Below are 15,942 nucleotides of genomic sequence, written 5' to 3' on the forward strand. Positions count from 1 at the left end.
CCTGGAGGAAACCCACGCAGACAGGGGGAGAATGTACAAACTCCAAACAGACAGTTGCCTGAGGCTAGAATCAAACCTGGGAACCTGGTGCTGTGAGGCAGCAGTGCTAACCACTGAGCCACTGTGTTAAGAGGAGGTTCACGAGAATGGTCCCAGGAATGAAAAGCGTAACATATGAGGAACGTTGGAGGTTTCTTGGTTTATACTCTTTGGAGTTTAGAAGGACGAGAGGGGTTCCAATTGAACCATACAGAATACGAATGGCCTGGACACAGTAGATATTGGGAAGATGTTTCCATTGGTACGACAGACTAGTACCAGAGGGCACAGCCTTAGGGTAAAGGGAAGACCTTTTAGAACGGAGATAAAGAGAAACTTCTTCATTGCTACAGAAGGCGGTGGAAGCCAGGTTATTGAGTACGTTTAAGGCTAAGATAGGGATCAAGGATCAAGGGTTATGGGAGAATGGATTGAGAAATGTATCAGACATGATTGAATAACTGAGCAGACTCGATGGGCTGAATGGTCTACTTTCTGCTCCTATGTTTTATGGTCTGTGCCAGAGCTTGTCCACACTGACTGCTTTTATTTTTCTTTGTCTTGAATATTTACCTTGTCCTGAGCTTGGATGGTATTGGCGATGGTGAGAGTCCAGTGCACGGAACTCAAGTAGGCCCAGGGCGAAGGAGAGTGAGCGCATGGTTACTTGTCGGAGCAAGCACAGGACTTGGAATTAGTGGCTGCAATATTGGCAGATGCAACATTGGCAAGCTTGGCCCAGCTGCAAAAGATGGCACCTGAGGATCGGTGACTTTGATGCTGTTTGGGTTCTGGTGTAGTCGGCAGTGAAGTGATGGAGGGATGGCGGAACAGTTGACAGTGATGCCTGGCTCAGGACTGATGGACTCTCTTCATGCTATATCTTTCTTTTTTTCCCCTTATTCTTAAATAATTCAAAATAGCACCTTCATGGTGAGAAATGAAAACATTTCACTGTCTGTTGTTGTATTCTTACTGTAGAATACATGTGACAAAAAAAAATCAAATCTGTACTCCAAACGTGGCCTAACTCATGTCCTTACAAGCCCAGTATGAAATTTCAACTCCTGTATTCAGTGTTACTCAATAGTTATTATAGCTCATGAGGTCACAAAATAAATACAGATAAAGTGGGACATTCAGCTCATCTTAATTTACCAATTCAAAAAAAATGGATCATTCAATCCCCACGGAATTACTCTTCATTCCTTGCATTGATCATTCTTGGTGTTAAAACAATTCCTTAACCAAGTTCTAAATTCATCTTTTGCACTTACTACAGATCAGCAATTAAATTCATCTATCTCATCTGACCTATGGGCAATTTGTTTGATTGTAACACTCCCCACATGTTGTTACCTGGATTTCAAAGAAATAATGAGTGGTCAAGAAAAAAATTATAGCTTCATATATCTTGTCTAAAAATAGTGAGACAATGCATTGCAGCACAGAAATAAATATACAAGTAACAGGATTTATAAACCACAATGTGAATTCGAAAAGGGAAGGATAATATAGTTACTGATGGACATTAACTTTCAATGGACAATGATTCTAAGAATTTTTGTTATCTCTAGTCAGTGTACCAGGCATAGTCCGACATTATATTGGGGTTGAATAGCACAGTTCAATATATTGGATTCAATAGCAAAACACAATTTTCTTGCTCCATCAATTAGAAAATTGCAGCATTCCCCAAAATTACTATATTCTATATCCCTGATTAGACTTTTCTGTTCAAATAGTTTGTTCCCCAAACACAGATGAGTATACAAAGAACAGGTATAAAAATTATTAAAACTGCATCCTCACTTTTTCTCTTTCCCTATTCTCAGGCCATGCTCATCATGCTGGAACATAATGCTGTGACCTTCTAACTTTTTACTCCCACTATCCATTCCAGTTTTATGGTTAGATTTGATTTATTGGCCATTACACCAGTGAAGTACATGCAGGAAATTTGACGATATTTGACTAAGCAACAACAATACAGAAGTAGGGAATTATGAAATTTGTCATGGTCTCCTGAGTATACCATCTGAATAGCGTGAAGCAGTATAATTATGAACATTTCTTTCTTGAGGCCTTGATATCCAGGATAGGACACACTGTTTCCTACTCTGGGGAATATGAAAAATAGTGAATAAAATGTATCCTTGTCCTTATCTGTTATTTCCCAAATCACTGTAGATAACTGCAACTAGTTTACTATTATTCTATAAATAACAACTGAAGGTCATTCAGAAGCTGAAAGCAGATGAGCAGGTTTCTTGATGATCTTCCAGAGCCATTCAGCTATTATGCTGCTCATCCAAATGTCTGAAGGTCAGATGACCATCCTCAGGATCATGGAATCTTGGTTTTACGCCAACCAGGGGTAAGGGGACACAGCTGCTTATGTCAGGTAAGATCTAAGCTGAAAGCAAGTTTTTAAATAAGTACTTTCTGTCCTCAAGCCAAACCTTAATCGACTTGTGAAAACTAGAATATGATCCACCTGCAAAGGTACAAAAAAAAGTTGTTTCTGCTCTTAGTGAAGATAACACAAACATAGGAGGATTCTGACAGTTTCTATCAAATTTAAGTATATAATGAGGCCCCACTTGCTTAACAAATAAATGTTTTCCACTGAAGAATCAAGTGCTATCAAAAGCTTGAGGAAAGAAACAAGGAGGTAAGGCAAGACCTTACATCAAGAGAGCCCATTATGTCTGCTATTGAGGCAAAGCCTTAACCAACAGAAAGATTTGCTCATTGAAACACTAATGGTCCATCAAGGCAAAGCAGTCACAAATTATTGGAATACCTGTTGGTAAGAAGTTACACCCACTGTCATAGAGCAAATCTGAGCTGCACAGCCTGACTTGATAGCAGTGAATCAGAGAACCATGCATAAATCATTGGTGTAATGGCCAATAAATCAAATCTAACCACAAAACTGTAATGGATATTGGGAGTAAAAAAATTAGAATGTCACAGCATTATGTTGCAGCATGATGAGTATGGCCTGAGAATAGGGAAAGAGGCAATTAGGGATCAGAAGAAAAAACAAAATGCTTACTTTCAGAAAATTTAAATTATATAGTTACTTACTGTCAAGTTGCCAGGCCTTAATGTTTAAATTTCACTGCAGCCCTGAAAACTCCCAGAGGGAGGGAATACTTGATTTCTGTTTAAGAACTATGATGTAAACAAGTCACCTGCTAGTATCAGCAGTTGGGTTGTAACACTCGAAACACCAAATAGCACCACACCTAAAGTTAGTGAAATTAGTGGTCACAGCAAGGTTAATATGCTCTTTAGTTAGCTGCTTTGACAAGAAACAGGAATATAAATTAAATTATAGTTTGTCATAACAAATGTAACTACTATCCTTGAGAATTTGGATTTCTATCAAACAGATGAGTATGTTCATACTGATATGAAAGCAAAAGCGTTCATAATAATTTCAAGAATTACAGAATGGTTACTGCACACAAGGAAGCATTTGATTTGTTGTGTCCTAGCTTTCTGAAACAGCAAATCATTCACCTGCTTTTCACCCTGAGGTGTGCAATTGTTAAAATTTTCAGTTAATGACACAGCTACAACTACATATTGGAAATATGTAAGGTGTAGAAAGTTACATGTTATTCCATCGAAGACATGATTCTTGCAGTGCCCAACAATACGCTTACAAGAGCTGGGCCTAGCAGATGAACTTGTTAATGAGATTCCAATTTGAGCATCCACATTGTCACTAAAACTGAACACAACTATGAAAGTTGCCAAGTCTATAAGTTCAACGATACTGATTCATGCAATGATGGGAGGTAAGACCATAAAACAATGGAGCAGAAATTAGGCCATTCAACCCATCGAGTCTGCTCCGCCATTCAATCATGGTTGATAAGTTTCTCAACACCATGTTCCCGTAACCTTTTGTCCCCTTGATACTCAAGAACCTACCTAGCGCAGTCTTAGATAGGCCTCCACAGCCTTCTGTGACAGCGAATTCCATAGTTTCACCACTATCTAGCTAATGAAGTTTCTCCTTTGCTCCATTCTAACAGGTCTTCCCTTGGCACTAAGGCTATGCCCTCTTCTACTAATGAAAACATCTTCCCAACATCTACTCTGTCCAAGCCATTCAATATTCTGTATGTATCAATTAGATTCCCCATTCACCCTTCTAAACTTCATCAAGTCTAAACCCAACATCCTCAAATGTTCCTCATACGTTAAGCTTTTCATTCCTGGGACCATTCTCGTGAACCTCCTCTGAACATGCTCCAAGGCCAGTACATTCTTCCTGAGATATAGGGCTCAAAGCTGGCTTTACAGAGCCTCAGAAGTACATCCCTGAGTCCTCTCAAAATAAATGCCATCATTGCATTTGCCTTCCTAACTACTGACTCAACCTGAAAATTTAACTGGAGCGAATCCTGGACTATAACTCCCACGTCTCTCTGCCCTTCAGACTTCTGAATTTTCTCCCCATTTAGAAAATAGTCCATGCCTCTATTCCTCCTACCAAAGTGCATGACCTCTCATTTTCCTATGTTGTACTCCATCTGGCACTTCTTTGTCCACACTCCTAACCTGTCCAAACCCTTCTGCAGCCTCCCTGTCTCCTCAATGCTACCTATCCCTCTACTTGTCTTTGTATAGTGTACAAACTTAGTCAGAATGCCCTCAGTTCCTTTGTCTCGATCGTTAAATGTATAAAGTGAAAAGTTGTGGTCCCAACACTGAGCTTTGAGGAACACCACTTGTCACCAGCTGCCACCCTGAGGAGGACCCTTTTAAACCCACTTTCTGCTGAACAGCCAAGCTTGTATCCATGCTAGCACCTTGCCTCTAACACCCTGGGCCCTTATCTTACTCAGTAACCTCTTGTGCAACACTATACCAAAGACCATCTTGAAATCCAGGTAGGTAAAATCCATTGGCTGTCCTTGATCTAACCTGCTCATTATTTCCTCAAAGAATTCTAGCAGATTTGTCAGGCATGAACTTCCCTTGATGAAACCATGCTTATTTTGTCCTATGTTATCAACACTCCCAAATCTTTCACAATGGATTCCAGGACCTTACTCACGACCAAGGTTAGGCTAATTGGTGTGTAAGTTTCCAGCTTTTGCCTTACTCCTTTTTTTAAACAGGGATCTCATGTTATTGATTTTCCAGTCCTCTGGGACCCTCCCTGATTCTAGCAATTCCTGAAAGATCACTGGTAATGCCTCCACTATCTCTTCAGCTATCTCCCTTAGAACTCTGGGATGTAGTCTATCTGGTCTTTATCCACCTTCAGGCCATTCTAGCACCTTCTCCTTGGTGATGGCCATCATACTCAGTTCTGCCCTCCCTCAGTTGCTTACATCTTTGGGATATTATTTATGCCTTCCATCATGAAGACTGATGCAAAGTAATTATTCAGATGCTTAGCCATTGCCCTGTTCTCCACTATTCCCTTGTCCAGTGTCATTTTCCAGCAGCCCAATGTCCATTTTTGCCTCTCTTTTGTCCTTTATATATCTAAAGAGACCCTTAAAATCTTTGTTTATATTACTGGCCAGCTTACCCTCATGTTCAATCTTCTCCCTCCTTATTTCTTTTTTTTTTGTTGTCTCTGTGGATCTTTGTGAGCTTCCCAATCCTCTGGTTTCCCACTGCTCTTCGCCACATTATATGTTTTCTCTTTTGCTTTTATGCTATCTCTGACTTCCCTCGACAGCAATGGTTGCTTCATCCTCCCTGGACCATGTTTCATCTTCCGTGGGATGAATCTCTGCTGTGTTTCTTGAATTACTTCCAGAAACTCCAATCATTGCTATTTCACTGTCTTTCCTGCTAGGCCCCTCTCCCAGTCAATTCTACTCAGCTCCTCTCTCACGTCTCTGCAGTTGCCTTTATTTAGCTGTAATACTGTTACCCCTGATTCTATCTTTTCCCTCTCAAATTGCAGAGCAAATGCCATATTTTGATCACTTCCTCGTAAGAGCTCCTTCACCTTAAGCTTCCTGATCAAATCTGCCTCATTACACAACAATAAATCCAAGACTGCCCGTTTCCTAGTAGGCTCCACCACAGACTGCTCCAAAACACCATCTTGTAGGCATTCCAATAATTACTTTTCTTGCAATCTCCTACCAACCTGATTTTCCCAGTCCACCTTCATACTGAAATCCCCCATAATCACTGTTACTTTGCCTTTCCTACACATCTTTTTTAACTCCTGGTGTATCTTACGCTCCAGCTCCTGACCACTGTTTGGAGGCCTGTACATAACTCCAATTATGGTTTTTTTTCACCTTTGCGGTTCCTCAATTCTACCCACACAGATTCTACACCATCTGACCCTACTTCGTTTATTACTATTAATTTAATTTCATTTCTACCTGCCACCTGCCTTTCTTTTTAATAGGATGTATATCCTAGAATATTCAGCTCCCAATCCTGATCCTCTTGCAGCCACATCTCTGTGATGTCCACCACATCGTACCTGCCAATTTTGATCAGTATGACATAATGTTGCAGTGTAAATGTCTATGCATTGTTTGAGTGGTACTTTGGAAATTAGGTTAGCAGTATCAAACGTTTGTGAAGCAAGTCATAGATAAGACAGAATGTAAAAGGATATGACTTTTATACATCTTGGCAGCTCACCCATATACATAAGCGCAGTGAGTCAGGAGCATGAACTTTACCAGCAGCTTGTCACTCATGTACAAGCTCAGTAAACTTTTCTTAAAGCTTGTTTTCATGCAAAGCTCTCTGATCATACTGAGTGACAGGTTCAATGAATATAATTTGGTGGAAGTGTTTTGGAAATGCAATTAGAGTCATCAATAAACAGGTAATAAACCTCTGTGATCCCTCTCAAAACAAGGAGTGTAATTGCTGTGACACAACAAATGGGAAGAGGTATTGTTAATTTTGAAATGGTCTACTGCTCAGTATCCAACCAGAAGCCAGTGACCACCAAAGACAACAGATTCATGAAATGCATCTGCCTGATGTAGTGCAAATGTACTGTGGGAGTCTAAACTATTAGGCACAGTTTTCATGCAACATTAATGCCTGGCAGCATTGAGAAGACTTAAGTCGACTTGGACATACATCTCAGTAAACCTGACAAAGGAACCAGAATAGTCATTCTCAACTAGCATGATTAGATCCACACAAAATGGACACTGTTCATTAATGACTTAATGTTCTTGCTGGTCTTGAGCAAGAGCAAACTACCAGGTGGTACATATGATAGGGTTCACTGCATCCACATAAGTATGGAATTTCAAAGACATACAGTGATTTCCATTTATTACTACCTTATCTGTAAGAGATTCTGCACAACACTCACTGGTAAAAGGTTTGGATGAATTGCTGCAACCAGTTATAAGCAGCTTTTCTATAAAATGGCACAAGATTTTTTCACATTTACAAAGGCCATATGTGCACAAAATGTGCACATTGATAACAATGCAGTGGCCATGTGCACATACGACACTGTAGACTATTTAGCAAAATGCCACTCAAGGATATTACAGCATCATATCATGCTGATCCAGACCTGCCAGCATTATGAGAAGTGGTATTCATTGAAATTTTGAATTCACCAACTCCCATAGTCTCATTTTAAAAACACTATGTATGCATAAATGGGTGATGTTTCCATATTATCTCAGTTAAGTTCAGCTTTCAAAACATCTTTATGACATTACATGAGAAGCATGCTTTCAATGGAATGGCAAAACCTCCCACACCTTGCATATTTCCAATATGTTTGTTTTGTTTAAATCTACAGCAGCAGTTAAGAATTTCCTTACGTATTAATGGGTTCCATTCTGTGCTTGAATTCACCTTTGAAATGGAGCTGTCAAACAAGCTCTCTCTAATTAATGCCCTAGTTGAGAAACTAGCTAGAGTTTCTCTATTACTGTCTACTGCAAATCTATCTTCACTGGTTAAGATATGGGTTGAGATTCCTTTAGTTCTACGTGCTACAATATTGGGCTTACCAACTGTTTCAACTCAATAAAATAAGTGACAGCCAATCTCTGGTTCATTTTTAGGTTAACATTTTCAATGTCAACGTGCTTTGTTTAAAATTTAAATTGAGTTTGACAGTTAAGTGTCAGCCATCATTAACCCATGCATTCTCCAGAGCTATGCATCTAGACTCAATTTTCCCAATCAATACGGTCCTCTTGTATAGGGGCAGCACAATGGCTCAGTTGTTAGCACTGCTGCCTCACAGCACCAGGGACCCGGGTTCGATTCCCACCTCAAGCGACCATCTGTGTGGAGTTTGCACATTCTCCCTGTGTCTGTGTGGGTTTCCTCCAGGTACTCTGGTTTTGTCCCACAGTCCAAAGATGTGCAGGTCAGGTGAATTGGCCATGCTAAATTGCCCATAGTGTTAGGTGGCTTAGTCAGGGGTAAATATAGTATAGGGAACTCGGTCTGGGTGAGTTACTGTTCGGAGGGTCGGTGTGAAATTGTTGGGCCGAAGGGACTGTTTCCATACTTTAGGGAATCTAATCTAATCTTGTATAGTATAAATGCTCCTTTTCCTTTATTTTAGCATTTCTTGCAAAATGTTCTTATGAGTGAAAGGAAAATCTTTGACAAGATGTCACTTTTCTCAGCAATATATTTTCAAATGTTACTTCAACCCAAAGAAGGTGACAATCAATGCATTTAGGAGGGAAAAATAAGGCAAGAGAACAATAATACAGTGAGGTTTAGAGTTAAGGAAACATTTTGGATTCTTTTCCTTAACAGCGTCCTTAATAGGAGAGCCAATGGCAAGTTAAAGACTTGAAACCTGAACTGTGCTTTTTTTAAATTTCAGATTTCCAGCTCTGAAGATTTTTGCTTTTGGATTAGGCTATACTAGAACCATATAAAACACTAGTCTGACAAAAACTAGTGTTCTGGTCACCACATTGTGCAAAGGATGTTAATACAATATATGGAGTATAGAGGAGATTTATCAAAGTGTTATAAAGAAAGTTTTTTTTTAATGTAGGTATGAGGAAAGATTGAATAAGTTTTGTTGAATCAGAACAAGTTGAGGGGATTAATGAAGATGTATAAAATTATGAGTCATGATTTGGAGATGCCAGTGTTGGACTGGGGTGTACAAAGTTGTTGGCAATATGTTGAAAATGTTGGCCCCCATGTTCTCTGTCTATGCCATGATGATTAGATTGATTCTAATCTAAAAAATGAGATAACAGAGTTTTACATAAATTCATGCAGTTTTTGAGCAAAGTACAATGTAACTCTGCAAGTACACATTCACCCCACAAAATATGTGTGTGCATGTGGGTCTTTGTCTGTATGTGTGTAGTGCAATGGTGATCACCTGTAATGTGACATGAACCCAAGGTCCCGGTTGAGGCCCTCCCTATGGGTACCAAACTTAGCTATCAGCCTCTGCTCAGCCACTTTTCTCTGCTGCCTGTCCTGAAGTCCACCTTGGAGGATGGTCACCCGAAGGTCCGAGGCTGAATGTCCTGGACCACTGAAGTGTTCCCCAACTGGGAGGGAACCTCCTGTCTGTTGGTTGTTGTGCGGTGCCCATTCATCCGTTGTCGTAGCCTTTGCTCGGTTTCCCCAATGTACCATGCCTCCAGAATGACTTTTTAGATTAGAATTAATCTAAACATCATGGCATACATAGAGAACACAGGGGGCCAACACCTTCAACATATTATCTAGCTATCACCATGGTTAACAGCTAACCCAAGAATGCAACTTTAAAAAGAAGGGTTTTGTGATTTACACATGAAAGAAGTGAAACTATCACTGTATTCTAACAGATGAATGGCTTAATAATCAATTTTTCAATGTATAATTTCAGTTACATCACACTGTAAATTTTTGCTATAAATTCTGTGTTATGATCGAGCCCTCCACTATCACCTGATGAAGGAGCGTTGCTCCGAAATCTAGTGTGCTTCCAATTAAACCTGTTGGACTATAACCTGGTGTTGTGTGATTTTTAAAATTATGAGAATCCTGTATAGAATGGACAGCAAGAACCTATTTTCTTTAGCAGAAAGAGCTCAATACCAAATGGACAAATATTTCAAGTACTTTGCACAGCAATTAGTGTACAGTTGTTGAGAAAACTTTCTCATCAAGAGGCTGGAACTCATTGCCTATGAAAGGCTGGCATAGGCAGAAACCCTCACTACATTTAAAATTACTTGGACATGCGCTTGGAGGGATGTAACCTCCTGGGCTATGGACCATGGGCAGGCAAGTGGGATTGGGTTGCATCAAACAGCCACAGTATAAGGAGACTGGTTCAGTTAAGGCAGGCTGTCAAATGATCAATTAAATGAAACCTCTGCAGCATACTGGGTGATATATTAGATTGTCAATGCTCCACTGTGGGTCACCAATGATCAATCAACCTATTTGTTCAATAATGCAAACTGGAACAGTGGTAATGTTCTTACCTCTAAACCAGGAGACTGGTTCAAGTCCCAACTGCTCCAGTGCTTGCAACAACATGTTGATTTAAATAACTACAAACTAGAAAGGCCTTGTATTTCATTCTGGGCTGGTATGGCTCAAACTGTGTCACAGATATGTAAGCTCCTTTTAAGTCAGAATCTAAAGTTCTAATGGGGTGCACAGTCCCAGCTGAAAGCTGCTGTGACAAATCAGGCAAAGCAATTCCGCTAGTTAAATGTCACCAAAATAAATAAACATACTTGGATGTCCTCATTTCTTCTTCTGGGCTTTTTAGACTTAAGTGGAATCTACTGTGTGGGAAGACATTAAGCACTCATTTCTGTGGAAATAAAAGGCCTGCAGGTGTCTCAGTTTTTCATCATCCAGCCTCCCACCCAAACATACCCTGGAATATTTCCTTATTGGAAACTCCTTGTGAAGATTGGGCTGGATTTAAATGGCCACATGCCAAGACTCTTTAATAGATACTGAAAGGGAAGCTTTCATTAAAAATGGATGAAAAAAATCCAGGTACTGTTCCTCTTGGAACTCCAGCATCCAAGCCCAAGTGAAATAAAGCCATTTGGATGTTTTGCTAGAAGATCACTGACCTGAAGTATTAACTCTATTTTCCTCTCTCTTTGCATAAATGCTATCTTCACCCAATGAGTATTTCTGGCATTTTAGTTTATATTTTGTTCAGGAATGATTTTAAGAGGAATTTCTTCACATTAATATGAATATTCAGTACTTTGCAAGAATTTGTCTTGCTAATCAATTAAAAACTTCAAGGATGAGTAATATATGTGTGTTCAGCAAGGGTACTATTTATGGAACCAAAGTGAAGTAGCTATTTGAAAAGCAGATCATCATCTACCATTTAATCAAATTGAGGTAAAGACTTGTTCTTATGTTTTCTATCTCATGTACTGCAACCAGCAGCAGCACTTTTAGTTGTTGGCACTAGTTATTATGGCTCTGATGTTCTGACATACCATGAGCGGCATCAACAGAGCACCATAACACTTTGCTAGAGCCGATTTTGTGCTACATTTTCTAAATTCATAGAATAGGGCTGTCACTGGTAAGACCCATGTTGGTTACCCATACCTTTTGAGTCAACTCTCCATAAAAAGTAATGGAGCCGCTGCATTTTAATGACAATTGATGATAGCTCCATGGACACTAATATTGTCACTACATTTCAATTCTAGATTATTTTTCTCATTAATTGAATTTAAATGCCACAAATGGTGATGGTTGGAAATGAACCTGTAAACCCTGAGTTTTAGCCTATAGATTATTAATTAAATAACGTTACCATCAGACATTTTCTAATCAACCTATTCAGAAATGTTACTGCACAACTTTGGAACAGGTATAATTTGAACCTGGGCTTCCTGGCTCAGAAAAAGGGACATTACCACTGCTCCACAAGATCCCTTAAAATGTACCCAGTCTGTGGTTGACCAGTTTGCTGACAAATCAGAGAATTCTACAACATTGAAGAACTTATAGGGTATTTTAAATTAACTGTGCAGATCAACTGAAGCAGGTGAAACTTGAATCCAGGCTCTCTGGCCCTGGGGTAGAGGCACTATTAAGTGTGCCATAGGAGCCCTTGACATTACTACTAGATATTTTCTACTTAGCTTGTTCAAAGATATTGTGACACACTCCTAGAGCAAGTAGGACTTGAACTTAGGCCTTCAGGTGAGAATCCTACCACTGAGCCACAGAAATCCTTGACATGACCACTATACTACAATCTTCTGTTCTCACCAGCTGGTGCAATTAATACAGTTCTGGAACATGGTATTTCAATGCATACACACCAATTGCACTTTAGTACATATCAACTCAATGTGGCAAATATGGGTATGAGTTTAGTAATGAGCTGATCTCAACTTCTGGGCTTTACCCATCTTTGAAAACAGAATAATGTTGCTAAACATCCTCTAACTTTATTATACAAGATGCATTAAAACATTCTGTTCAGTTACATTCTATTCGTAGGTTCTCATTACCACAAATCAAAGTAATCGCAAGTATAAAACAACTTTATAACTGGTCCTCATAATAACGTCCCTACCTTTTTACCAAGGTCTGGGTTCAGGTTCCTCCTGTCCTACAGGTGCATCATTCCAGGATGACTCAAAATAATTCACAGCTTCATTGTTTTATCCACAGAAAAACAAGTCTAAAGTGTGTTTACTCACCGGAGATACAAATTCAGAAAGTGGTTGAGCATATGACAACAGCAATAGTGCACAACATATTGGATGCTGTTACATTGTGCCATTACTAAGTATGTAAACTGAAGTGAAAGTAAGATAACACCAGTCCTAGACAATAACATCATTTGGCAAAGAGCAGCGCTGGTTAAAGTACTAAGGGGCTGAAGTTGATTCCAGTTTGGTGGCTGCACATTATGATATTCGTACTGTACATTTTTTTTACAACATATATGAATTGGGATGACAATGACTGTTCCAAACTCGGACAGTAGAATAGGAACATTCATGTACAATACACATGTTAAATTTGCATACCATTGTAAACAAACCATGTCAAAGACTTGCTTGTCATTCTCTGGAAGTCACAAATCTAACATGGTTTAGTCAACATAAAGCATTGACTTTTCATTCTGTTACAATATTACAAGAATAAGCCAATAGACTTAGCAATTACAAATATGAAGCATATCAACTCACATTAACTTTGAAGCTTTGCAAACTGCCATCAAGGAACTGGACATTACAGATGATCTCTGACCGATGTTTATCTCTTGGTACTTCAAAGGCACGTGTGTGGTTTGTTCTCCCACCCAGCACACGAAATCGTGATGTCATCACTCTCTTCCTAACACCTAAGTAAAAATATTAAGATGAAAGCTAATCAGCTGAAACAAATTCTTATCCAGTTATCAACGCTGGATTAACTTCCTTTAGATCGTAATTTCATTTGTACTGAATAGATCTCAGAAATCTGAAGCTTTGTAATCAGTGAAGTACTATCTTACTGAACATATAAATGAACCCTGAATCGTTAATGAAATTCTTCCTAATCTCTTAAGGTACTTAATTATAGCACAGCCAATTCAAATTATGATAATTGAAACACACATCAATTTGATATCCTGCGTTAGGGCAAGCCAACAATGTAGTTTTCAGGTAAAGTGGGGCTGGGGATTGGACGAGGGTGAAATGGTTGAAAACATAGAACAGTACAGCCCATAGAACAGGTCCTTTGGCCTATGATGCTGTGATGAGGTTTAATCCTAATGTAAAATATAGTAACTTAACCTACGCACCTCTCAAACTCACTGGTATCCATGTGCATGTCCAGCAGTCACTTAAATGTTCCTAATGACTGCTTCCACCACCACTGCTGGCAATGCATTCCATGCATTCACAACTCTCTGTGTAAAGAACCTATCTCAGACGTCTCCTCTATACCTTTCTCCTAATATCTGACAAATATGACCCCTTGTACCAGTCAATTCTGCCCTGGGGAAAGGTCTCTAGCTATTGACAATATCTAATCCTCTCATTATCTTGTATATCTCGATCTCCTCCTTCCTCCAGAGAGAAAGTCCAAGCTTAGTCAATCTCTCTCCATAATGCAAGCTCTCCAGTTCAGGCAGCATCCTGGTAAACCTTCTTTGCCCCCTCTCCAAAGCCTCGGTATCTTTCCTGTAGTAGGACGACCACAACTGGAGCAAAACCTCACGTCTCTTAAACTCAATCCACCTGTTAATGAACACCATATGCTTTCTTAACAACCCTACCCACTTGGGTGGCAACTTTGAGGGATCTATGTACTTGTACACCAGATCCTTCTGCTCCTCCACACTGCCAAGAATCCTGTGTCTTTAATCTTATATTCAGCACTTGAGTTAGACCTTCCAAAATGCATCACTTCGCACTTATCCAGGTTGAAATCCATCTGCCATTTCTCAGCCCAGCTCCACATCCAGTGAATGTCACGCCGCAGCCTGCAACAGCCCTCAATACTATCGATGGCAGCGTCAACCTTTGTGTCATCTGCAAATTTACTAACCCACCCCTTAACCTCCTCATCCAGGTCATTTATAAAAACTACAAAGAGGAGAAGCCCAAGAACAGAGCTCTGTGGAACACCACTCACTACTGACGTCCAGGCAGAATATTTTCCATCTACAACTACTGCCTTCTGTCAGCCAACCAATTCTGAATCCAGATAGCCAAATCTCCTTATATTCCATACTTCCTGATTTTATGAATGAGCCTACTGTGGGGAATCTTATCAAATGCCTTGCTGAAGTTCATATACACCACATCCACTGTTTGACCTATCTTGTCACCTCCTCAAAGAACTCAATAAGATTTGAGAGACTGCCTTTAATCATGCTATGTTTTGCCAAATAATCATAAATCCTATCCCTCAGAATTCTTTCCAAAACTTTGCTGACCACAGACGCAAAACTGACTGGTCTGTAATTGCTGCAAATGTGTTGCTGGTCTGTAATTGCCAGAGATTTCCCTATTACCCTTCTCGAAAAGAGAAACAACATTTGCCTCCTTCCAATTGTCCGATAAATCTGGTCTGACCCTGGGGAATTATCAATCTTAATGTTTTCCAAAACTTCCAGCACAGGGAAGAAGAACATTGAATCAAGGCACATAGACATCACTTTAGGGATATGGTGATTAATGTAAATTTCATTAGGCTGATAATCCAGGGGCATAGACAAATATTTTAGGGACACAAATACAATTCTCACCATGGGAATTGGTGAAATTTAAATTCAGATTAATAAAAGTCTGATGTTGAACGCTTCTTCTAGTAATTACAACTATCAAACTTTGATTATTGTAAATACTTACCTGAACTAGGGAAGGATATCCGCCATCCTTATTGTTGTAAATACTTATCTGATTCACAAACTAGGGAAAGATATCCACCATTTCAACAACGTGACTCCAGCTCCACAGCTATGTAGCTGAACTACAACACTAGTATTCAAATGGCAATATAGAATGCCAGCAGGGTATGCTCGGTCTACAAAAGCATTACAAATCGTATCTGGCCAATTATTGTCCCATTTGAATGGTGCCATCAAACAGCAGTTACTCAGCAAAAACTTTCTCACCATTGTGCAGTTTGGATTCTGCCAGGACCACTCAGCTCCTAACCTCAATACAGCTTTGGTTTAACCATGAGCTGTATTCCAGAGGTGAAGTGAGAGTGACAGCCCTTGACCTCACGGCAGCATTTGACTATGTGACATTAAGAAATCATGGCAAAATGGAGTCAATGAGAATTGTGGGAAACTCTCCACTGGGAGGACTCATATCTCGCACAAAAGATGATGCTTGTGGTTGCTAAAGGTCAGTCATTTCACCTCCAGGATATCTCTGCAGGGTAGCTCAGCGTAGTGTCCTAAGCCCAACTATCATCAGCTGCTTC

General features: G+C 39.7%; 1 protein-coding gene across 3 annotated transcripts in view; it reads right to left on the reverse strand.

Moving 5' to 3' along the window:
* The window catches only part of LOC132815728 (tyrosine-protein phosphatase non-receptor type 3-like), a 215,342-nt gene that overhangs the window by 140,762 nt on the left and 58,638 nt on the right, over positions 1-15,942 (reverse strand). For all 3 annotated transcript variants that reach the window (XM_060824825.1, XM_060824826.1, XM_060824827.1), the window contains exon 2: positions 13,206-13,360. In XM_060824825.1, the coding sequence (XP_060680808.1) occupies positions 13,206-13,343 (138 nt within the window). In that variant the 5' untranslated portion in view covers positions 13,344-13,360. The remainder of the gene's footprint in view (positions 1-13,205; positions 13,361-15,942) is intronic.

Source organism: Hemiscyllium ocellatum, chromosome 5, assembly GCF_020745735.1.
Source record: "Hemiscyllium ocellatum isolate sHemOce1 chromosome 5, sHemOce1.pat.X.cur, whole genome shotgun sequence".
Lineage (NCBI taxonomy): Eukaryota > Metazoa > Chordata > Chondrichthyes > Orectolobiformes > Hemiscylliidae > Hemiscyllium > Hemiscyllium ocellatum.